Here is a 26,184-nt window from a genome sequence, read left to right as displayed (position 1 = left end):
TGTTTTGACTCATTACCATGTCATTAGCCACTTCACAACTAGTTTTTGAAGCATCCATACATTTCATAGAAGTGATTTTATATTTTCTCCAGAACTTTTCAAAGCAAATTAATGCTGTTGTGGTCATTTCTGTGGACTTTCACTAGAAACTCTGGAATTGAATTGTGATCCTGCATTAATGACTTTTTAGAAGTTCTCAGTCAATTTGTAAACTGTGTAATGAGCTTTTTTATAAGTATAGTACTATTACCTTATTATAATATTTTATAGTAATCAGTAGACTACCTTACAAAAGCATATGTCTGTAACGGTTACTGGGTTAGGTATTTTTACACAAAGAATATAATAATGAAATCAGATTTCTTGTCCATTAATAATCTCTGTATTACCATACTGAGTAACATTAATTATATTTCTGTCAGGTATTCTTTATTAAATTAATCTAACATCACAAGTTTCATTATTTCACTTAGAACTGATGTCAGGCTCACTGCCATACAATCATTTCAACCACTATATCCCTTTTATGAATGCTGGCACAATATTAACCTTGTTCCAACCTTCTGGAACTTTGCCTAGCAAGATTTGTTCAGAGATTACATCAGAGTTGTAGACTGCTGAGTCGTAGGCCTAGAGCTTTGATTACAATTTTTCCAAGTTTTCTGATGTTTTGGATCTTACCACACTTTAGAAATATTTCTTAATGGATCTATCTGGTTGTTGCATAATTGTTATCACATACTTATTAACAATTTTACTAAACTGTTGTTACTGGGACTTTTATGGACTTTCACTATTATTGGAATTATTTTTTGCTTAATGTAGTTGTATACCTGCTTACTCTCCTTAAGTCTTGCTCTGATGTCACACTCCTCTCTCAGGTTTCTGGATTTTACACATCTTGGTTTCCACAAATGTGCATTTACTTTCTCCTTTCTCCATTCATTATATGCCTGTTAATCCCTGTTTATTACCTTTACTTTTTCATTCAGTGCAGATGGACTTGCAGCTAATATTTTCAGCATCTTTGAATCATTACTCTTTTGTTATCTAACATTTTAAGAATTCCAATTTTTCATTCATATATTTTTCTGATTTCTCCTCCCAGTTATTTCCACTTACATTTTTCTCTAAAATAGAAAATTACCCATTTAGAAGAATCACCATTTTGCTGCTTGGGATTGTCCTTTTTTGTCCACACTGATTGCAATCAGGTCATGTAAACCACCCCTAGGGCAGACATGAACTTCTAGTCCAGTAAGTTACTCATATTTATCAATTCTAATGAGATCTTAAATTAAAAATAAATCATGTTGGGCATGGAGACTTTCCATTAGAAAACTTATTTTTTTTCTTTTTACAATAATTTAATGTTTTACTACTGTGTTTGACAAACCTCCAGTACATAGACCTCCCACCACATTTATTAACATGCATTCGAAGTCCCATGATTTTGTGTTATCAAGAACTCCAGAATACTACATCTCTTTTAGCTGCTTTGTTTGTCCTGGGAGGTTACTTCTACTTGTTTTATGCTCCCAGTAGCTTTCAGGATTGGCTTTTTCACTGATGAGAGTTTCCAGATCATTTGTTACCAAGACCTCATGACAGCTATTTCATACAAGAATCCTTCATTTTGTGTCTGTCTGTTCTGTCCCTTCAGGCACATTTTGCTGGATTACAGTTAAGTACTATAATACATACACTATGACTTTACATCTGATGCTGTATACAACAACTCTTTTTTTTTTTACAAGTTTGGATTTTGTGTATTTCTAACTATTCATGATCAACTCTCTTATAAAGCATCAGGAAGGGTATGCTTCCATGAGCATAATTTTCCAAAGGCATGATTTCTATGAGAAAGACGCCTATATTTGGAAAATTATACTCCTTTCACTTGGCCAATGGAGCTGGATACACATTGCACTTGTGAAAGTTTGCAGCAATGACCGCATTTCTCTTTTGCCTCAAGGGACCTGCTGTTGCTCTGTTTTTCTACATCACCATTCATACTATATTGCTGTTTAATGCCTTCATCTTTTTGATATCTGTTAAGAACTGTATCACAAAAAAACATTAATCTCCCTGAAATGGCGAGTGTAAGAACAGAATTGGAATCGTCCCTTTACTTCACGGTATATTCTTGGACATAGATCTTGGTATGTACCTTGGACAAATGAAACAAACTACTGAAATCGAGTTTTGCCTTTTTTTTTTTTTTTTACTTTTTTCCCCCTTCCATTCTGCTTTGTAAGGTTATTCAATTAGTTCTTAAAATAGTTTATGTAGTTTAATTTGGGGAAATAAATGAGGTTACTTTCACAGAAAGTCTTAATCTGCACTTTTTCTGCAAGATAGACAATATTCAACAAACCTGAGCTCCTTTTTCTCATGAACATAATAAGACATTTCTCAGCTGAATGCCCAGAGGTGCATAGCTTCTAATGAGAGTTTAGAAAAGCATAGCCAGGGGAAAAAGAGGAGAGAGAGAAAGAAAGAGAGGGGGAAAATAAAGAAAAAAGGCACATACAATTAAATAAATGCTAACTCTTAGCCAACTAGCTAAAAAATAAGAAACTAGAACCATTATTTGTCAGCTAGTTGTTCTTTGTAAAGATTTATATTTAAGCTACATTTAACTTTAAACCATCACATAATGTTTGTAAACAGATACTAAAACTCTGTAGTTCTTTCTTTTTCTGTAAAAAAATGTGAGAAAAAATGTGTCCTACCATTATTTTTCACCTTAAGCTATACATCTGGTATTTGTTGAGTGCAATAAGCTTACTGAAAAATGTGAATGAAAAAAGCCAAAGCATTTTCACAATGAAATCCAGTTGTTTTCAAAACTATTCTAATTACATATAATTCTACTGAATTAATATAATCCTTACTGCTATGACCTTTGCTAATTAAAAATTTTCTGTCTTAACAGAAGTTTGTATCAACAGGCACTGAAAACATAGTATAACAAACTCATTTTCATAACGCTTAATTATTATTACTTGGGCTAAGTTATTAGATTTTTTCACTCACATCTTCAACGTCAGAAAAGAATATGATATTTCATCACTGACCCTTCTCAAGTGGTACTGATCTATGTCCAATGACATTGGACATTTTTTTTGTCTACTGTCACAAATTGGGATGCTCAGTGTTTTATGGATTACATTCTGGATTCCCTTTGGTTAATAGACATAAAATTCAAGTCAAGTATATCCACATTCTAGTACCTAATAAAAAGCTCTTATTTTAATATGTCCTCAGCACAAGTGTGTTATGCAGCTGAGCAACCAACAGATTTTATATTCACCCATTAATCCTGAAAACCATGTTTACGTATTTTCAGTGAAATGAACATTTCAAATTATTAATTTTGTCTCACAATAATATCTTGATAAATGTAGAAAAAAATCACTTTTCTGTATTGTCCTTTAAAAATAATAAATATTTTATTTTGAAAATGTCTAAGTAAAGCATTTCAGTTTCTCTCTTTCTAAAATTGCAGTGTTGCTTGCAATGTTTCCCTGTAAAAAGGTTCAGTTATGAAATTCATCAAGTGTAGTATATCTTGCATTCACTACAACTGTATTACAATTGTTCATAAAATCAAGCATTTATATTAAGAAAACAAGATGAAAACCATTGGACTTGCTTCATTCACATAGTCTGTAACCTCTATAACACAAAAGAGTGACAAATCCTCCTCAGTTATTTAACAGACAACTTGCAAAGGGTTTACAAACTTAATTTTTTTTCAGAGATGTAGCCCTTTGTGGAATCTGCCCTGACCTTCCATGTCTAACTGCTTAGCACCCGGTAATATAGTGTGTATGGTGCACTCAGAGGCTTTCCATAGGTGCAAGGAACCGGGCACAAGATGCATATGCATATGCATATTGCATATGTAAAGGCAGAAATATTCTCATTAACAAGTCAGACATTGCTTTTGAGAAGCAGCACTACTTGCTATATTCTTCAAGAAGAAAAAGGCAATGTGTAATAGATATTTTAGACTAAGTTTAGAGCCTAAATAATTCCAACACTTATGTTTGAACATACCAGCTTTGTAAACTGCCAGTAATGAGAACCCATCCAGAAAACAATTTCAGACCCAGCTTTCACCCCACTATGCATCTACCAGAGTGTATCTCTGAGAAAGATCAGTTTGAGAGAGTGTTCAAGACTGACTGTAGGAACTGGGCCTCCTGACTTCAGTCTCTGCTCTAGAGAAACCCCCTCTGACAAAAATCAAATGTAGTTTTAAGGTGAACTGACAAAGAAAGAAAAAAGCCTATCTTGCAGTTTCTGCACCAGCTCTGGTTTCCTAAAAATTATTCTATGTGCAGCCTGGAACCTGAAGAAGTCTTTACCCTTCTATATACAAAGTGTTTTCAACATTTTTCACTCCATTCTCCTTTCTTGGTGTCTATTTTATAGACATATATCATCACTGGTGGTTTATTTTTCATTTCATTTTTCTTTCCTTGCCAGATGTTTAATTGTTCTATATCTTCTGTGCATGCTTATATATGCTTAAATAACAAAGCACCAGGAAACTGTTCTCCCATACAAAATGTGTTCAGCGTTACAATTAATCACCATAGCTCTGTTAGTGTAGGTATCGATATCATAATTACGAGGTTAGCAATAAGTGTGTCAATGCAGTAGCATAAGAAATGCTGGAGTGAGCAGCTGAACAGTATTTATCTAGCTACTGAATTATATTATAAATGAGATTAACAGGAGAGAAAATGAGATACTTATATAGGCCAGTCCAATAATGAACTTGTCCACAGCCTCCACAGGGTAACTTTTTTCTTAGTTTGCTAGTTTAAAAATTCTTCCCTCACCTCTAAACACTGTATGTTAATACCTTACAAAACCTACAGCAGGCCTATAAATCAAATCCTAGTATCAGTGTCCATTTCAGCGACAGAATGAATATTATTTGATATGGAGGGTGGAGTGAAATGTCAAAGGGAACAGGCCCCATTTAATCACTGTAAGCTCCCTAATAAATATCAGACAAATAAACTCTTCTTGTCTCTACCCATCCCCCTTAAAAATAGCTATTCAATTGAAAAGGGATATAATACATTTCAACCTGCCATCTATTTTTGGTTGTTCTCTGCAATGAATCTTTTAAAAGACACAGTCATACAGATACATCTGCAGCTGAATTCCCCATTCTTGCCACACAAGGTAGCTCCTTTTAAGTCAGGTGGAGTTGGGAAATGGTGACATAAAGACAGAGCTCAGAAGATACAGATAAAATATAAAGAGAATTGTACAACCCATTACCCAAAGTCCTGTGTGGAAATATACTACACACATTTTAATAGTGTGGGGCTGTTATCTACTAATTCAGTGGTGAAAATGGGATCAAGAGTTTCTTTATGTTACCCTTAGTTTCTTCATTCATTTTTGATGCAGTTTTAGATAAAACTTTCTACATCTCAGCCCTACCACCTTTAGAAGAAAGTAAAATAATACCTGTACTCTTTGAACAGCAGCAACAGGCAATGTTTGCAATGCAGCCTGGGATTCCTGGAATAGATGCTCTTTATGGGTACAAATATTATCATCTTCAGTCTTAGCATCAAGTTTCCTCCTATTTCTCATGTGTGCAGCCACATAACAAATAGGGGACGAAGATGGAAGGAACATCCAAGGGTAATTCTTTCCTTTAGACCCAAAGTTTTGACAAAATTTAAATACGGTCTTTACAGTTCAGATGTTTCCAAAGACCTAAATAAATGACATAAGTGCAAAGATGTAAAAAGCTGCAAGTAAAACCAGACAGAACTATTTGTCTGATACTGTTTTCAGGGGGTTGTTTTTTGAGCAAGTACCTATGTGGTATCTGTCTCCAGTGATCCAATTCTATATCACTAAGAGCTGGGCAATTTTCACAGGGCAGATTCAGTCATTCTTACACTTGCTTTTATTATATAAACAAGCAGACTGAGCTGTGAAAATCTGTTAGTAAATAGTTAGTTTTAATTGAGACAGAAATGGGCTTGCAAAGGCATTTGGAGCCCTTTAACATAACATCATGTGAAATTCTGCAGGACATTCACACGATTATTTTCACCATAACGCTACAGGAACAGAGTTCTCCCTATGATTTGAGAAAGAAAGCAAACCTTTCCAGTAAGTCCACGGAAAACATAATGCTGCATTATTCCTGGCTTCTGCTTGAATAGAAGCACAAAGGAACAGATTTTCAGCCCTTCATTGTTCATGGTGAGTCCCCGCTTCACAATACACATCATCCCTTAATATTTGACAAGCTGGCTTTCGCTTGACTATTCAATACACATCCCCACTGCAATTGTCCCTAAATGCCAACAAAAGCTCAAATAAGTACCCTGTTTGCTTAGAGTTGACCTCAAAGTTGAGGTAAAGAGGCCTGTGAATTTTAAGCGTAAGAGAAAAGGACTTTCTTAGTGATAAGTCACAGAAATCACACAAGGCAAAGTAAATGTTCACTGGGTACTGTTTTTCTTCCAGTTTCCTTTTCTTTGTTTATAAACCTTCAATGATACAAGGTGCTTTGCTTTACTGGTCTCATTAGTAAATTGCAACCAGTCATTTTCAGGTGTCATTCTTCTGTACTATTCTGGCTTGATGAGAGCACTTGTTTGCTAAAACAAGATTTTAACTTGTTTGTTACCAGAATCTTGGAAACATACAGAAAAAAAGTTTTGGTTTGCTTCCATTTCTTTTTTTAAAGTTTGGCTGAAAGTAGATATGGAACAACAGGGAACAAGGTCACAAGTCCAGAAGATCATACCTGATCTTTTCCCACCCCAAGCAGGGTGGGCAAACAGGGCGTGGCGCATCAGCAGGGGTGTGGTGCAGCAGTTTGCATGGCAGCTCGTATGGAAGGACGGTGGGACCACGCTGCCATCCAAGTGTCAGGCTGGTAACTCACCATATCAGGTTATTATGCCAGTACCAGACGTCAGGATCGCACATAGCTCTGGGAGGTGCGCCCAGGTAGAGGAACTCCTCCGCTTAGTGACAGAGCTCTGAGAGGAGATGAGTAGGTTGAGGAGTATCAGGGAGTGCGAGAGAGAGAGAATGACTGAAATCGCACCCTACGTTCCCTGAGACAGGCCCAACAGGCAGGCAGGACACGTGATAGAGAGGACTCCCTATCCTCTCTCTGCCTGGCTGAACACAGTGACTTAAGGGATAGGGGGGAATGGCAACAAGTTCCTGCTTAGCACAGCAGGCAGGGGCCCTCTGTGACTACCCCACCTTCTCAGGTGCCCTTGCATAATAGGTATGAGGCTCTGCAAGTGGAACCAAACAGTAACAAGGATGATGGTTCATCTAGATTACAAGTGTTGCCGAGGTTAAGTCAGCCTATGCCCTGTGTCAAAACTGCTTCCATAAAGAAAAAAAGATAGGTCACTGGCATTGGAGACTCCCTTCTGAAGGTAACAGAAGGCCCAATATGCAGACCAGACCCACTTCTTAGGGAAGTCTCCTGCCTCCCTGGGGCCTGGGTTAAAGATGTGAAGAAAAAGCTTCCTACCCTGGTACAGCCCTCAGATTACTATCCATTATTGGTTTTTCAGGTAGGTAGCGATGAAATCGCTACAAGAAGTCCGAAGGTAATCAAGAGAGAATTCAGGGCCTTGAGACAACTGGTTAAGGGATTAGGATAGTTTTCCTCTGTCCTTCCAGTTGTGGGGAAGAAACAGGAAGAGCCAACAGATACCTGGCTCCAAGCCTGGTGTCACCAACAGAATTTTGGGGTTTTTGAGAAAGAGTCAGTTTACATGACACCAGACCTGCTGGCAACAGATGGGGTACGCCTGTCTCAAAGGGGGAAAGGGATCTCAGCGCAGGAGTTAGCAGGGCTCATTGAAAGAGCTTTAAACTAGATTTGAAGGGGGAAAGGCATAAAAACAGGCTTGCTAGAGATAAGCCTGGGGGTGGCACACCAATGTTTGAGGGACGGTGTACGAGCAAGGTCCTTCGGGTCTGCTGTCTCAGGGGAGGTAGGTAATGGGAGATTGATGTGGCAGCAAAGGCACAAGGGTTCTTGATGTGTTAGAAACCATGGAAGCACCTGAGAATGGTCACGTAGGAATTAGGGCTTCTCCCTGCAAAAGAGTGGTGGGATCAATAGCCCAACTGAAGTGCATCAGCACAAATGCGGTGCTGGAACATGTCCAAAGAAGGGCAATGAAGCTGGTGATGGGTCTAGAGCACAAGTCTTATGAGGAACAGTTGAAGGAACTGGGGTTGTTTAGCCAAGAGTTAAGGAGGTTGAGGGGAAACCTTAACGCACTCTATAAGTACCTGAAAGGAGATTGTAGTGGGTCAGGCTCTTCTCCCAAGTAACAAGCAATAGGACAAGAGGAAATGGCCTCAAGTTGTGCCAGGTGAGGTTTAGATTGGATATTAGGAAAAATTTCTTCACTGAAAGGATTGTCAAGCATTGGAACAGGCTGCACAGGGAAATGGTTGAGTCATCATCTGTGGAGGTATTTAAAAGACATGTAGATGTGGTGCTTAGGGACATGGTTTAGTGGTGGACCTGGCAGTGTGATTCACTCCTTTATCTGTCGGTATTTGACGACAAAGTAGATTGTAAACAGCAGTCTGGGACAGAGAATAAGATTTGAGTTATCAGCATTTTATATGCTCCTAAGGGGCTTGTTACTACTTATATTTGCCGTGCTGGGCATGGTGGACAAAATCCACATCCTCAGCCTTCCTGAATGCACACACAAAGCAGGGCAGTATTTCCTTTCACAAGACCAGAGCATACATTTCATTGCACTAAATTCCCTTTACTTTCTGCCTGGATGTGTACTGCCCTGGATCTGAATAAACAGAGTAACCAACTTTCTGAGACCTGCCCCAGTCTGGAAGAAGTAGAGAGAGATGCTTCTTTGTCTATTAGGGAGGAAAGGAATATTGGATTTGGGGAGTTGAGTTAGTAGAAAGCCATGCCTTGGCTTCTTGTCCCAAAGACAAAGACTCCATGAAGGATGGGCAAAAGTCAAGAGAAGGTCTTCTCATCTTCCACTTTAATTCTCCCTCAGATTCTCTCTCTTTTCTTTCCCCAAATAAGTTCTTATTAACATTGGGCAATCCCCATGAGCCATGCTATGATGAAGGGACAAATAAGGCTGTCAATATGAACATAGGATAACAAAATGCCATGTTTATTGAACACGATGTTCTTTGTTCTTTGTATTTATAGAAGTCATCTCTTTCTTAACAGAGGAATATTAAGTTCCTACTTAGTATAACAATAATCAGACTCTAATAACGTCAGAGTAACTAGTCAAAAATTAACCTATGAAAACAATACGTATTTCACCTCATTACTAACAAAATGGGAACTATACAGAATTTTCTGTGCTCCTTTTCAGTAAAATCCTAACAGAATTAAAACTAAGCTTAATACACAATATAATATGAAGTGTATTTAGTTGTACTTGAACTAACTGATAGTTTAAGAATTTAAATTAAAATGTAAGGTATAAACTCTATGTTTGTAACTAATATATTCTAAGTTTGTGCTTCTCAGAGAAGGCATTTTGAGCATTTATTTTCATGACAAAATGTGAATCATATCAGGGGAAGTGGAGGGTAGTTATTTCCAAAATAAACATGCTGATTATTTAATAAAAGTGCAAAGAATACCCAGCTTCCTTCTCTTGTCATAAAATTTTATATTATCATAAAATTGTCACATTGCAGAAGTGTTTCATTGAGATCTGTCTTCAAACAGAGAACAGGACTGCCTAGCTCTGGAAACATGTACAGTATCTCTGCCTCTAATTTTAACTCTCTTTGGTCTTGTTCTAGGAGGCAAGCTGGTTTTGGCTCTTCCTTTGTTCTGTTTTGATTTACTCATCCTCAACTTCAATTTTAAATGAGCAGAAGTGGCTATGGATTGTACAGATACCTACACTGGACTACTTGTAGGTTGCAGCAGTAAAAAATTATCATATCCCTAGAAAAATCTGTCCAGAAATTTATATATGTACACAGAGGACATATATATTTTTTTCTATAGCCTTAGTCAGTTGTTCACAGCAGCTCTAGTAACAAAAAATATCTGTGAAGCCATAAATGCTTTGGTGCAGGGACCCAAGACTGTTCCCAAAATATATTGGAACCAGCCTCAGTCTCAGTGAAGATAGTCCTCGAATTTGTAGTGGGATGGGGGTGTCTGAAATTTTTTATGATGAAATGCAGACAGCAACTGTCAGGCTCATTCAAGGGAACAGGGCTGCAGAGCCATCCTGTAGAACCAGGATGGATTTTCAAGGGTCCCTGTTTTGTGAAATGTGGGGCTTCTGCAGAATTAGGGCAATTGCCTCAATTCCAGAGTGTCTCATTGTTTAGAGATCCTTTGAGCTTGGCATATGTAATGGCCTATGAAAATTTTGTTCCCAGGAAGGCTGATTCAAAATAATTGTTTGGGATGTGTCATATTTCAACATTTGCTTGTCAGAGTTTTGCATATGAGAATGGAGGTTCTTGTAATTTGGAATGCCTTCACTGCTGTATTAATTGTATTGTCCTCTCCCAATTGTTCATAAACGGAGCTATTACTATTCAAATAAATGACTGCAGTTGAATCGAGAAGATCCAGCCTGATAAAAATCTGTCCTAAAATCTTCTATAGAAAATCACTGGAAAAGTAAATAGATTTTATGAACCAGATTAATTGGTTTGATGTGCCTGTTTTGTACTGCTCTCATGAAGCAAGTCAACCTTGAACACTGTGCAGACAGATATTTAAATAGGCTTTGCTTCACCAGAATGGCTCAAATGGTGCAATATATCCCTATATAATCCTAATATATCCTAAATCTTCATTTATTAAATATTTATTGTCACTTATGTATACAGTTTGGCAGTTATTTGTTTCACACCAGCCTGTCTGGTCTTGCGAAATCATACTGTTGAATACATAACTACAGAATCATGTATCATATGCACACAGCATATATGGGAGAAGAATCTTTTCTTCACATATGGATATTTTGCCACTAATTTAACTAGATGAAAGAGTGGGCTTTAAAATGCCATAGACAAAAGAAAACAAGCCTTTATAACCATGGAATTCAAGCTGACAAGAAAATATCCAGCTTTTCCTCTTTATCACCTCTAATCAATGATAAAAAGAGAGCACAACAGATATATTTCATGATTACTCCTCAACAGTAATCTTTAGAAAATCGAGATATATTGCTGGATATTGAATCTATTAATTATAAAGATATAATTTTCATAATTATTCTGATTATATCATCCACTTGCCCAGTGCTGTTAGATGAGAAATGCAAATTCCAGAAAATTCATTACAATTTTTATTGCTCATCAGAAGCATTTCTTACTCTTGAAATATTCCGTATAGAGACAAAACAGGGAAAACATGCTGAGTACAATGAAGAGCAGTGGAATGTCAAAGTGTAAATACTGAATAAGATTGTTTATAAACAACCTACTTCTTAATATTTTTTTTTCTATCAACTCCAACAACTCAAAGCTGATCTTTTGAATTTGCTAGTATTCTTTCTTTTTACCCAACTCTTATTTTTCAGTCACACTAGGACCTTCCTTGTTATTTTTTGTTTTGTATTTCCTTATTGCCATTTAAATAGAGATAGATACTGATAAGTGTATAACAGATAACAGTTTCTGTACTAAAGAAAAACACTAACAGTGACTGCAACAGGCATTGTACTTTGGTTAAGTTGTGGAATTCCAATTCCAGTCATTCGCACAAAGTAAATATTCTGGGTCTCTTAAAAAGTCCAGGTGTCTTGGAAAATCTTCAGACTAATGAACTACATTGGACTCATTAGCCTGTTGGTGCAATTGATCTTCAAAGGAGCTATGCTGAATTACATCAGATATGAATCTTTCCCATTTTTTTGTTCCCAAAATATTTCTATATACAGCTTAAATTTTTAACCCTGTTGGTTTTGCCACGTTCTTAAGTTGTGGACCGTTAAGCAGCTTCTGCATTTCCTCAGAAATTCAAATCTTTAGCTCCAGTACAAATTAGGTTTGTAAATGCTTGAGGGCAGGACATTCTACATGAACGGGAGATAGTGTCATTACTTAACACTGTGGGATGCATTTCAAAAGCTGAAACACCCTTGCCTTCAAAAGCAGGAAAGTTTTTAAAGAAGTCTGAGGTTCCTCATCATCCTTTTTTACAAAAACTGATAAACATTTGATCAGCTGGAGTTCAGCGTTCTTCAAAACCATGCATGCCTCAGCCTAGCCCCACCTCCAGTCCTGTGTGTTAAGGGTGTCCGATTGGGGGATATGTGCTCAACCTATAAATCTGTATGTCAAAACATAGTCTATATCATGAAATAGTAAGCAAATCAATAAGTATTGTTTTGACTGTTTAAATTCAATATGTATTTTTATTAGTTAGCTAAAAACACAAAGATTATTTCTAAATTTTCTTCAGACCCTCTGCTTAACCAGTCTATGTTGCAATGCTTGGCCTGCAGCACTTCTATTTTTAGCTCTAATGGAACAGTCTTAAATTGCTTATTTTCTGTTTACTAAAGTCATTGAGCTTGTAACCATGGCAACTGTGGCAAGTGCCACAGCTTAACTGTATTATTAAATGGATTGAAGGTACAGCTGCAAAACTTGAAGGGCCAGCATGTCAATTTTATACATAGCTCAAACTGCCATGTATACTACATTATAGCAAGTACTACATTAAATATGAGAAGCCAGAATCTAATCTTGGTTATAATGATATAAATCTTTACTATCTCTTTCCTCAACGGCAAAAAAAGAAAAAAGATTTTTTTTTTTTTAATGTATTAGTGTGTAACAGATCAGGATCTGTTTTTGTCAAATTGCACAGTCTGTCAAGTTTCAGTGATTACTGCATTTGAATGCATAAATTGCAAATGATGTACATTAAACCAGTCCCTAGTTATCATGGAAAGACACCATCTCACAGCTGTATTTGCATGAAGCTTTTAGCATACTATTGTATTGCTTACAGCAATCACATTATTTTTGGAACGATTATATTCTGTTAGGTTAATAGAAGGAATTAAATCAAAAGTAATGACCTTGTGAAATGAAATTTCTTAAGAGTTATACTGGAATAATTAATCTGTAATTAGGCATTTGAACAAGAACACCCTGAGAACCAGAGGTGTTGAGAAATTACACCTTCGGTTCATTTCAGTATAAGCTGCTTATGCTCCATATACATGAAAACTAGGGTACTTTTAAATTCATGCTTCAAATTGTATATAACAGTTAAGCCTAATACTTCTGAAGATTTTTGAAAATTATTACCACAGTTTACAAGTATTTTGTGATAGAATATAAAACCCCATAGGATCAGATTACAAGTATAATTTTTAAGACAAACCTAAACAACATTATACAGCCCCCAAAAGATTGAGAGCTAAAATAAGAACAGAGATATATTTACACCCATAAATATTTAATGCATGACTCATCCTGTTGTAATAGAACCAAAAGCTTGAAGAATGTTTGACATTTAGAAGAATGGGGTTCTGCTTTCTTCTCTAGTGTTGTGGTTGGAACAGTGTTCGCATTGCTACTTTTGCTGTTAAATGTCTCCATATCACAAGTCTGTCTATGCAGGTACTTCCAGTGAATAAAAACCAAAAAGTAAAATTGACATTTTAAAGAAGAGATCTTTTGGAAGAGGTAATAATCTAATAAATTATCAAAAGATGTATTTCTTTCTATGAAAGTGTTCCTGTTTAAATTAAAGAATAGCATGTTTGATGTTCAAACATTAAATTCAAAGAAATATTCTTCACTATATGTTGGTGTAACTGGAATTACTGTAGTGAAATAATAGTGAAGTTTCCTTTCATTTATGTATTTCTTTTTTTTTTCTCCATCCACAGGATCTACCTTCATTTGCAACACCCACATAATTCCAGTGAAAAATCAAGAGGGAGTAGCAATGATGTTTATTATTAACTTTGAGTATGTAACAGATGAAGAGAATGAGGCATCTCCCGAGAAGTGCAAGCCAATATTGCCATCCAAACTTGTAAATCGTAAGTTACTCATTGAAAGTTCTCTCCTTACCTCTACTCTTAGCTGGGAGAGTAATTAACCTGGGCAATAGATACCAAAGAAATTATGTAGGCCCTATTGCCTGACTCATTTCAGATTTCAAAACAATAAGAAGTCAAATGTAGCAAACCTGTTACAAAGTTGGCAAGATAAGCTATCAGATCTTTGGTAGTACTAACAGAGTGGATCTTGTGAGTACTGCTAGGAAATATAAATTCATTAAAAATAAAACAATTCACAGAAGTGCATTACCTTTGAAAAAATTGATTATGAATGGAAAACTTCAAAAAAAGCATTATGCTGTAGCCAAAATATTTCACCTTAACCTATTCAAAATTGAATATTTCTGTTTTCCTTTCCAAATAAAAAACAGTTGGTGGAAGGTTTGATTAAATTAGACTAGAAAATATAAAACATGTAAAAAAAAATTGAAACATAATTAAAAATTCTGATTTTATAAAATTGAAGTATTTAGATTGGTTTGAAGGAATATGGGGTTTTTTGGATATACAGGAAATGCTTTTGTTTTCATTCCACTCTGGAATGTAAGTATTGTTAAAATCAGAAAACACTACACAAAGCAAAAGCCCACTTCTTGTACAGCTAGACTCTGTAGCTTTCTGTCCCGCTATCTGCTGAACGTGTGCTCTTTTGCTGACCTTCACTCTGTGCAGAAACAGCACATGATCCTTCTGCTTTGCATCTGCACTCACGTAATCTGCTCGTACTACAAGATTTCCCAGAACACATCCCCGTTTGTACAAGCTCTTGGTAAATCACAGCATGCTCTAACAGTGGGTGTTAACACTCTCCCCTGGCTGGCTCAGCAACAGTTAGAAAATACCTTTTCACAGTGTAATAGTCTTTAATGTTGGTGTGATAAAGGGACCTGGAACCTAAGTTTTCTGATTGTTAAATCAACACGTCAGCTCTCTCTAGATAGGAGACAAAGACCAGTACGTTCTTCACTGCAAGAAGCAAGGGGAGAACTTTCCCGATGTTAAGCACTATGTACTACCTGAAGTGATGACATGTTGTATTATTTTTTCTGCTAGTTACATTGAAAAGATTGTAAGGAGCAGGCCCGTAGCTGTGCATATAGCAGTATTACCAGGTTCCTTCTGATGAAAGCAGTCTTTGCCATTCTTCATAGTCCAGACTTTCTGCACTGTATCTTCCGGATAAAATGCATAAGATCTCCTTCAAAGCTCTGTGACTATCGAGAAAAAGGTAAACAAAAAGTCCCCCCATAATACTGCCAAATCATTAATGTTTTTAAAAGATTGAAATTTATGTCTATAACTAATTAGGACACTAAATAATACAATTTTCATTAAGCATGGAGGAAGAACTCTTGACTGAATCACTCCAGATGGGCCAAAGTTGTTCCACTTATGTCCATATAACCCTACAATGGCAGTAGATACAAGACCATGGAAAGAAAAATTCCCATTACCGGAAACTAGCAGTATGCAAATAATTATTGTTCACCAAATTTCACATGTTTTTAAAAGAACCTTTGTAATTATTCTTTACAATAGATATTTAAAATCTTGTGCTTTTATACTTCCTTTTTTTATTCTGTTTTGCGTGTTTTTGTTTTAAATAACCAATACAGCAGTTATTTTCATTTTTCTCGAGATATCAAGAAAACACTTTTCTTTTTCTAGTAATGTTATGGTAAAAATACCATTAAGGGGTGTCAGAAAAAATAATGAAATTGCGTTAAAAAAAAGGAAAGAAAAAAAACTTCTATAGGTACATCGGTGATAAAAGGAAGACTAGGGAAAATGTGAGCCCTCTCCAGAAGGAAACGAGAGACCTGGTTACCCCGGATATGGAGAAGGCTGAGGTACTCAATGACATTTTTGCCTCAGTCTTCACTGGCAAGTGCTCAAGCCACACCTCAGAAGTCGCAGAAGGCAAAGGCAGGGACTGGGAAAATGAAGAACCACCCACTGTAGGACAAGATCAGGTTCAAGACCGTCTAAGGAAACTCAAGGTGCACAAATCCATGGAACCTGATGAGATGCATCTGCAGGTCCTGAGGGAACTGCAGGATGAAGTTGCTAAGCCACTACCCACCATATTCGAGAAGTTGTGGCACAGTGAAGTTCCCACTTAACTGGAAAAAGGGGAACATAGCCCCTGTTTTTAAAAAGGGAAAAAAGGAAGACCAGGGGAATTACAGGCCAATCAGTCTCACCTCTGTGCCCAGCAAGATCATGGAGCAGATCCTCCTGGAAACTATGCTAAGGCACAAGGAAAATAAGGATGTGATTGGTCACAGCCAACATGGCTTCACTAAGGACAAATGCCTGAGAAATTTGGTGGTCTTCTATGACAGGGTTACAGCGTTGATGGTTAAGGGAAGAGCAAGTGACATCATCTACCTGGACTTGTGCAAAACATCTGACACTGTCCCACACAATATCCTCATCTCTAAATTGGAGAGACAGGGATTTGATGGATGGACCACTCGGTGGATGAGGAATTGTCTGGATGATCGCACCCAAATTGTTGCGGTCAACGGCTCGATGTCCAAGTGGAGACCAGTGATGAGTGGCATTCCTCAGGGGTCGGTATTGAGACTGATGATGTTTAACAACTTCGTTGGCAATGTGGACAGCAGGATCAAGTGTACCCTCAGCAAGTTTGCTGATGACACCAAGTTGTGTGGTGTGGTTAACATGCTGGAGGGAAGGGATGCCATCTCGAGGGACCTTAACAGGCTTGAGAGGTGGGCCCATGCAAACCTCATGAAGTTCAACCAGGCCAAGTGCACACGGATTGGGGCAATCACAAGCACAAATACAAGCTGGACAGAGAATGGACTGAGAGCAGCCCTGAGGAGAAGGACTTGCAGGTGTTTGTTGATGAGAAGCTCAACATTACTCGGCAATATGCACTTACAGTCCAGAAAACCAGCCATATCCTGGGCTGCAAAAGAAGCATGGCCAGCAGGTCGAGGAAGGTAATTCTCCTCCTCTGCTCTGGTGACATCCCACCTGGAGCACTGCTTTCAGCTCTGGGGCCCCCAACATAAGAAGGACATGGACCTGTTGGACCAAGTCCAGAGGAGGACCATGAAGATGATCAGAGGGCTGGAGCACCTCTCCTATGAGGACAAGCTGAGAGAGTTGGGGTTGTTCAGCCTGGAGAAGAGAAGACTCTGGGGAGACCTTATAGCAGCCTTCCAGTACCCGAAAGGGGCCTACAAGAAAGCTGGGGAAAGACTTTTAGCAGGTCTTGTAGTGATAGGACAAGGGGTAATTTTAACATAAATAAAATCGCTCCACTGGTCCATTCTTAATGTGGTTTTATTGACAAAATAGGAGGTAAAATACCAGTTGGGGGTGGAAGTGGGGAGGGAAGAACTCCGTGTCCTGAAAAAGAGCTTGTTGTTCTGTTCTCTGCGATACATCACTGTAGACTTTCAAGTGTTGTCACTTGCCATATTTTAAAGTGAAGAGCAGCTAAAGAGGACATCTGCAAAAAAAGCACTTAGTCAAAACATCCTTCTCTTGTTTTACAGTATTTACACCTGACATACACAGGGGGTTTCCCTGCTGAGAATTCTTGAAATATGAATACGTGGGACTCCAAGCTCAGTATGTAATAGAGAAAGATCAAGGTGCAAAAGGAGGCATAGAAAGGTGACTTGAACCATTTCCCTGCTAGTGGGTTCAGCCAGATGCCAGAAAGTGGCAGAAACTAGAGCAGGCACATGGCTGCTCTTACTCCTACCTAGTTGCTTGTGGTTTCAGAGCCGACTGTTATGTGGGGTAGGATGGGAAGAATGGTGATACAAAATATGCTACATAGCCAAAAATTCCTCTTGGCAGAGGGAATTCTCAAGAAAGAGACCAACCCGTGCGAAACATCCAGAAATAGCTGGAAGATATTGTGTACAGTCCAATGGTGGATTTGAATGAAAACAAACAAAAGACTTGAAATTTAGAAAAGACTGAGAGAGAACAATAAGCAACAAAAGCAATCACAAAAAAAGGTGGATTGTTTACCAGTAAAAACATCTTTTTTAAGTCATGTTCCCACCATAAGAAAGGAAACCAGCAGATTCTCTAGGAGGAAGTTAGCTTTTCTTCATCTTACTCTATTTAGAAAATACATCAACAGGTAAAGGAGATGATCTGTTTTCATTGGATCACACACAAAATGGACAGTAATGGGTACTGGTTCAGACAAAAAAAAGGCAAAGAAACAAAATCCCTGCAAATACAGCAACCAATTTAGAGAATAAAAATAGAGAGGGAACCAGCCACATAACAAGTGCAATACATCTCTGACAAACAATGAAGATAAGCAACAGCTAATGAAAAAAGACAAAAGATTTCAGATTACATTAACATCTACTACCCAGAAGTACACACATCATGAAACATTTCTTTCCAGAGCATCTCAGATTGAGTTTTCTCATATTAGAATGTCTTTTCAACATGAAAGCAAATAAAAATGACTGAGTCAGGTTGCAGAAGAGGAGAACTAAAAGTGAATAGGAAACAATGAGGTTGCAGTTATCTTCCTGACCCTAGAAAATGAAATAACTCTTCCATACTGTCATTCTTCCTCTAATTGATTTATTAAAAGTTGACATAAAATTTATCAAGTGTAACTTTGAAAAACCTTTCCTTTTTCTTAAAGCATCTACCCTGTTAACTGCAGCCAACAGTTTTATGCAAGACCACTTACCACAGTGCTCCTTATGACTGAAATCTAGCACAATGTAAGAAAAAAGCATTTCGTGCTGTACACACAGTGCATTCTGTTTTCAAAGGCTCTAACAGAAAAGAGGCATTCCCATCTGTTAAAGGGCTGAGGGCCCTCTGAACAAATTAAAGACTGATGGAAGGCAACTGACATTTGCTAGGTTGAGCTCAGAGACTACATTTAGTTCTGGATAGGCAGAAAGTTAAAATTTACCAGCTGAATACTGACAAGCTCTTTGGGACAGGGTTCCTTTTGTTATGTTCCATTATGACGGCTAACACATCTAGGTTCTGATGCAGCATTGGGCTTGGCCGATTATGATAATAATAGATTATTAAAAAAATACAGTCCATTGCCAGGAGTTTGATGACCACATTTGAGTATAAATAGAATTCTTTCCAGTCTGATGCTCAAGAGCTCCTATCTCACATGCAGCAAAAAGCTGAATAGGCAGTAACGTGAAAAGTGAAGATACTGGCTTCACAATAGCAGTGAAAAAATCCTTTCAGCTGATCCTTTTGTTCCCTTTATACTTCCTTGCAAGAATTTATCATCAGTTAACTATGGCAGTCTGACCAGTGTTTGTATAATCAAATAGCTAATTTTTTTAAAATCCTAGCATGCACCAAATCTGTGTAAGAACTGCTAAATCACAGCTGACTGATTTTTCACTCTTTTCGGTTTCATTGCTTTTGTGTTTTGCCACAATTCTATTTTCCAGTGTATGCCATTTCACTAGTAAAACAAAGGATGTCTTTGTTCATATATAATTCTTTCCTTTTTAGGGAAAAAAAAAAAACCCTAAAACATTTGTTATACCTTTTTGTTTAAACTTCTAACAAAATTTATTTAATACTATATCTGTTCCATTATTATATCCAGAGAGGTGAGGAAATTTCTTCTGTAAGCACTTATTCCATGACTGGGTAACATCCACTTCTCCAGTGAGGATGTATTTGTACAATGTGCAATTAAAGTGAGACTTACTGATTTCTGCTATAGATGTTAATAACTTCACCCTACTTCACTTTATCTGTTAAATCCTTGAAGACATAAATACCTGCTTTTTAATTGAAAGGATATTTGTTTAGCATAATAAAGTGTAAAGATCAAAAGTTTTGAGCTTCATAAGCCCTAAAAATGGATGTTACTCATACTATAACAGTTATTATGGACTGTTCTCTGTCACATCTGATAAGACATTAACATTTTCTTGATTGTCATTACAATGATAAAAAATTATTCCCAAAAGTGTTGTTCATAAAATTTCATCAATCATTTGCCAAAGTTGTATAAAACTTTCAACTCCAACTGAAATAATACATAAGCAATGGATATTTAGCAAGACACTTTTAGAAAAAGGGAAGTCCTTCCTGTTAGACTCACTGTAAAATGAAAAAGAAAGAGCTTTCTGTAGATTTTCTACAATGAACTAAGAAGAGATGTGATTTTATACCAGTTTAGCAAAAAAACTGTGTGAACACTACTGAATTATCATTTAAATTTGTCTAGTAGTAACAGTTGTTAATCAAAATAAGGTAAGAAAACCTGTACAGTGGGTTGTAGAGACTTCATTAAACTCTTTATTATAAAATGTTAAGCTACTATAACTTCTGTATACAAATATGACTTTTAGATTATCTGTTGAGAAAAGGGAATATGTGTCCAGTTTTGTCCCGAAATGTGTCAAACTTTCCAATCTGGCATGTTCATCCATTCCACCAATTTGATGAGGAATTTTTACAGAAATTTACAGAACTAGTAGCATAAATTAATGTTTGCTCCTGGCACCTGATTCTGTTCTTCAACGCTTTCAAATACTTTGCATCTGTAAAGCTAGTAACAGCAAAATATCATAATCAATCATGACACAGGTTTAACACCGAGAAAATCAGCAGCCATTTCACACTGACAGAAGGTCATGGATTTGCAGATACTGACTTCAACATGAAGAATGTTGCTATAATTTTTCTACTCAAGGTAGACAATTTGTGGGATTGTAATGTACACATATGCACAAGATGAGAAAAACTTCTTGGAACTTTAATTCTGTGTTGTCTTCATTTTCTGCACCACCTAGAACATGCTTTTTTACTGACCAATTTTTTTCTAACATTTACTCCAGTCCTGTCTAAAGCAAAACTCCCATTAATATGTAGGCTAAAATATCTGGTCAGATGAGGTAAATTTGTCACAGGTTTTATTCATTTAACTTCAAAACATTTTGACTAGCTAGAAGCACTAACCTATAAGCAAAAAGTGGTTCCCAAACACAGTGTTCATTACCTCACGGGAGGAGGCCCCGAAAGTTATTTGATTCAGCATATAGTTGCATTCAGCTGAAGAGGGATATATGTCGATTCTCTTATCATTTTATCACTTCAAAATCTATAAGCCTATTAGAGACACTCTGGAATAATTTATTGGGTTTCTTCCTCTAAAGGAAATGAGAGGATGTGTTATATATCCAACAAACGCATAGTTTGTGGTTAAGGTTTGAACAGAAGGAACAGGCTAATAATATTCTTAGAACAGATAAAACCATAATCAGAATACCTTTCAAGCAAGGAGATTCTTCAAGATGTTTACATTTCACGAAGTTTGGCTCTATCCTGATTCTAGCAATGGAGTTACATCTCAGGAGTAGAGATCACTGTATCCACTGAAGTTACAAATAAAACAAGCACAACTGAAATTCAAATCAGGTCTTTCCTTTAAGTCAAAGAGTTATCTCAAAAACCAGTATTTGTTTTACTCTGTGCAGAGCACTTCACCATATAAGTAATCATAGCAGTTTAGTGAGAGGCAAGCAAATATTTTTTCCTAAACATACCTGGACAACAACATTGTCATGGAATTGCCATTGAACCGTTTGATGCTTATAAGATTGCCACATAGAACATGGCACATATAAGCAATAGTAACCCCCTGACTTTGCCCAAAATGTAATGAGAAATTTGTCCAGGGTCTTATTTTTAGCTGCACCACTGGGAGCAAATTCATCATAAGTGAGAGCTAGTCAAGAAAAATTGTGTCCAGGAGGACAAAGGTTTCTATCTAGCCAACCAGCAGCACAGTTCTGACAACCTCAGTGTCAATATGTGTATTTGTCTCCAAGGTAAATTACAGTGAATGTTAGGTGAACTGAGACAGTTGAACTCTTAGCAAAGGAATATAGCCAAACAGCAATCAGCAATAAGAGAGAGAACGACCTCTGGTACTTTCACTTTCAGTGCTCCACAAATACCTAACTGCCTAATTAACAGCCATTAAGAGAAATAAATTCACACACACAGAATCACACAGAATCACTAAGATTGGAAAGGACCTTCAAGATAATCAAGTCCAACCATTAATCCAGTGCCACTGTGTCCCCTAAATCATGTCCTGAAGCGCCACATCCACACGTTTTTTGAACACTTCCAGAGGTGGTGACTCCACCACCTCCTTGGGCAGCCTGTTCCAATGCTTGATCACCCTCTCGGTGAAGAAATTTTTCCTAATATCCAATATAAACCTCCCCTGGCTCAACTTGAGGCCATTTTCCTCTCGTTCTATCACTAGTTAGTTGGGAGAAGAGACCAACACCCACTTCGCCACAACCCCCTTTGAGGTAGTTGTAGAGAGCGATAAGGTCTCCCCTCAACCTCCTCTTCTCCAGACTAAACAACCCCAGTTCCCTCAGCCGCTCCTCATAAGACTTGTGCTCCAGACCCCTCACCAGCTTCATTGCCCTTCTTTGGACACGCTCAAGCACCTCAGCATTCTTCTTGTAGTGAAGGGCCCAAAACTGAACACATTATTCAAGGTGCAGCCTCACCAGTGCACAGGGGCACAAAAAATTTTATTAGTTTTCTTTTACAGACAGAGAACTACAAATGGGGTGGCTATTTTTCTGTTTCCTCATGACCGTGACTGTTGGGGCTCAGACTAGAAAGGAAGCCTCCCTGGATTCTAGCCACTGTAATTAGCTGTTTGCATTACAGCCTCTCCCAGCTAGGATCACAGAGCTATTGTGCTGTATCTTGTACAAACGTTCAATAAAAAAAGGCAATCTCTGCTTAAAGAGATTTCAAACCAAAAAGAGGGAATAACACAGCTTTCACTGGAGGTGACTTGTGCGTGCTAGACAGGAAAAGGAGAATACTCTGGCTATGCAGAGACCCTGCAAATCTTCTTTTTCTTGTTTAAATAAATACATAGTAAATATGAGAAGTGAGTATGAAAAGGATTCTTGGATTGAACTACATCCAGAAGATTTCTTCCAGTCCTACACTTTTATTCATTTTTAAACAAGTCTCCTATCTATCTGTTCTTTTCAGGACATTTAAAAGAGGTGGGTTCTTTGAGGTACCCTGAAGGCTAGGATAATGATTTTGCAAAGTCATCCCACATTATAATACATACCCTCCGGAAAGTATAAAGGTAGTTTTGCATCATTCGCTGATGGAAGACAGAGACATATGTCTCTATTCATAATAAGAACGAGCACAGAGAACACATCTTTGCACTTGTTAAATTGAAGTAGAGATTTTAAACTTGAAGAGAGAGAAATCAAAACTATCAGGGTATCTCAAGCTTAGATGAAGAGGACTCTACTGGATAGTAGAAAAAATACTTAAACGGATTTGAGAAGCTTTCAGATGGACACTGGTCATAAGGAATATGTTTTGTTATTATTCAACATGGAGTAGACTTTATTCTAAGATAAGGAAACAAAGTAGATCTAGAGATTAAAAAAAAGGGGGTTTACCACCACTGTGTCTTATTTCTCAGGCATAGAAACCTATCATTATTACCCGACTATATTAAGGACCATAGCAGCCAGGCAAGTTGGGCATTTCAAAGACCTGAAAGCAATTGGCAGACACATAGTCTGAGGAGTTCTTCCCATGAAGACATTTTACCCACTCTTCACTGTGTAAAAAACTGGCTGGATGGCCGAATCCAGAGAGTTGTGGTGAATGGAGTTAAATCCAGTTGGCGGCAAGTCACACAAGGTGTTCCCCAGGGCTCAGTTTTGTGTACCGTTTTCTCTAATATCTTTATCAATGACCTGAACAAGAGGATTGAGTACTCCCTCAGTAAGTTTGCAGATTACACCAAACTGGGCTGGAGCGTTGAACTGCTCGAGGGCAAGAAGGCTCTGCAGAGAGATCTGGGCAGGCTTGATCAATGGGCTGAGGTCAATTGCATGAGATTTAACAAGGCCAAGTGCCGGGTCCTGCACTTCAGTCACAACAACCCCATGCAACACTACAGGCTTGAGGAGGAGTGGCTGGAGAGCTGCCTGCCAGAAAAGGACCTGGGGGTGCTGTTTGACAGCCAGCTGAACATGAGCCAGCAGTGTGCCCAGGTGAACAAGAAGGCCAACAGCATCCTGGCCTGTATCAGAAAGAGCGTGGTCAGCAGGACTGAAGAATTGATTGTGCTCCGTACTCAGCACTGGTGAGGCCACACCTCAAATACTGTGTTCAGTTTTGGGCCCCTTGCTACAAGAAGGACATTGAGTTGCTGGAGTATGTCCAGAGAAGGGCAACAAAGCTGGTGTGGGGTCTGGAGAACAAGTCTTAAGAGGAGTGTTTGAGGGAACTGGGATTGTTTAGTCTGGAGAAGAGAAGGCTGAAGGGAGACCTCATCACACTCTACAAGTACCTGAAACGAGGTTCTAGTGAGGTGGTTGCTGGTCTCTTCTCCCAAGTAACTAGCGATAGGACAAGAGGAAATGGCCTCGAGTTGCACCAGGGGAGGTTTAGAATGGATATCAGGTAAAATTTTGTTACTGAAAGAGTGGTCAAGCATTGTAACAAGCTGCCCAGGGAAGTGGTGGAGTCACCATCACTGGAAGTGTTCAAAAAAGGTGTAGACGTGGCAGTTTGGGACATGGTTTAATGGGCAAGGTGGTATTGGGTTAACAGTTGGACTTGACAATCTTAGAGGTCCTTTCCAACCTTAATGATTCTATGATTCTATGAAATAAGTGAGCCCTGTCAAAAATATGAATCTTCTCTAAGGTCATACACTGAAAAAGTGTGTGTGAGTAAAGACTATTCTTCTTAAGGAGATTATGAATTCTGCAACTTTTCAATAAGTTTCTCTCCAACAAAATTGGCATTTCCTAGCAAAGAAATGATCACTAAGAAATTAGAAGAGGTTCCATTTCATGAGAAATAGTACATTAGTCTGGATACACATACTTTAGTTTTCTGTCTGAAACATTAGCCAACTTTAAAACTTGGTTATTGGAAACATATATTGATCTATGTGACAAACTTAGTAATTGTCAAAGTACTTCTTATTGGAGTAGTTCTTAAATTTTCCAAATAAAAAGGCAATATACTTTTAGAACAATTCTTCTGCAGATTAAATATGTTGTATATGAATTCAAGCTACCTGAATTTGCTTCTAAAATGTGTGGAAATTTGATATTCTACCTTCTTTTCTTAATAGTCTGTTTATGTTTTGAACCTGTTTCTTTTTAAGCTAAAGCTTTTTGTAAACCTAGTTTAATTGTATTTCAGATGGTAACAACCTTTCGAGTGGCTCTTCTTCAGGTAAATCTATCTCCTAAAATTCTATCTACGGAAGTCCTTTTATTGTTTTGTTCTGGTTCTATTATTTCATGATCTCATTACATTTTATATAATTCTAGAAGAGTGCAAGTCAAAATATGGCTCTTGCTCCCACTCTCTGAATACTTATTTCAACAAAGCTATAGATATAAAAGCTAAACTATTAAATTTAGTATAATTATATGACATATAATTCCAAATGTAGTGATACTTTTCAGCTTATTATCACTGAAAGTTTTATATGCAGAGCATAAAAAATTTTCAATCAACATATGAGACAAAGCACACTGTGGAATTTTGTGCGGTATATAAATTCGGTGTTAAAACATAAAGAGAACTTCTTCAGGCTTCCTGTCTCAGACAAAAGCAATATTTTTTATTCTATGGAGTCTGGCAACCAAAGTGATGAAGGGTTGAGAATTTCTTGAGACTTGATTTAATAGATGTAATGAATTCTTTTTTCCAGTTACCAAAAACCCCACCATATTCTCAGCAAGAAAGCAAAATATTGTGCTAGTAGACAGCAAAATATTGTTAGTAGGTGAATTCTTTGCATATAATAGTTGTTGTGATGCTTGCTATTTTGTTTGATTGCAGTTATTTACTTTTTTCTTCTTTTAACACTTTTCATGATGTCCAAGAAATAAAAATGCAAGAAGTAAAATGTTTTTCAGAGAGGGACCAAATAGTCTTTTTTTCTTATGACTTTTTCACAAAAACACTGTAACTTAATGAATAACATTAACATAACTTAATATAATGAATAAGATCTAATAAAATGAATCTC

At 37.4% G+C, this 26,184-nt stretch overlaps 1 protein-coding gene across 1 annotated transcript in view; it reads left to right on the top strand.

Moving 5' to 3' along the window:
* The window catches only part of KCNH7 (potassium voltage-gated channel subfamily H member 7), a gene marked incomplete at its 3' end in the record, with an annotated part of 239,809 nt that overhangs the window by 128,264 nt on the left and 85,361 nt on the right, over positions 1 to 26,184 (top strand). Inside the window, exon 3 of the mRNA XM_082001369.1 lies at positions 13,923 to 14,078. Coding sequence (XP_081857495.1) covers positions 13,923 to 14,078 — 156 coding nt within the window. The remainder of the gene's footprint in view (positions 1 to 13,922; positions 14,079 to 26,184) is intronic.

The sequence above is a fragment of the Phaethon aethereus genome, assembly GCF_964289735.1.
Source record: "Phaethon aethereus genome assembly, chromosome: 6".
Taxonomy (NCBI): Eukaryota; Metazoa; Chordata; class Aves; order Phaethontiformes; family Phaethontidae; genus Phaethon; species Phaethon aethereus.
The sequence above is the reverse complement of the archived record's forward strand: the minus strand, read 5'-3'. Positions and strand labels throughout refer to the sequence as shown.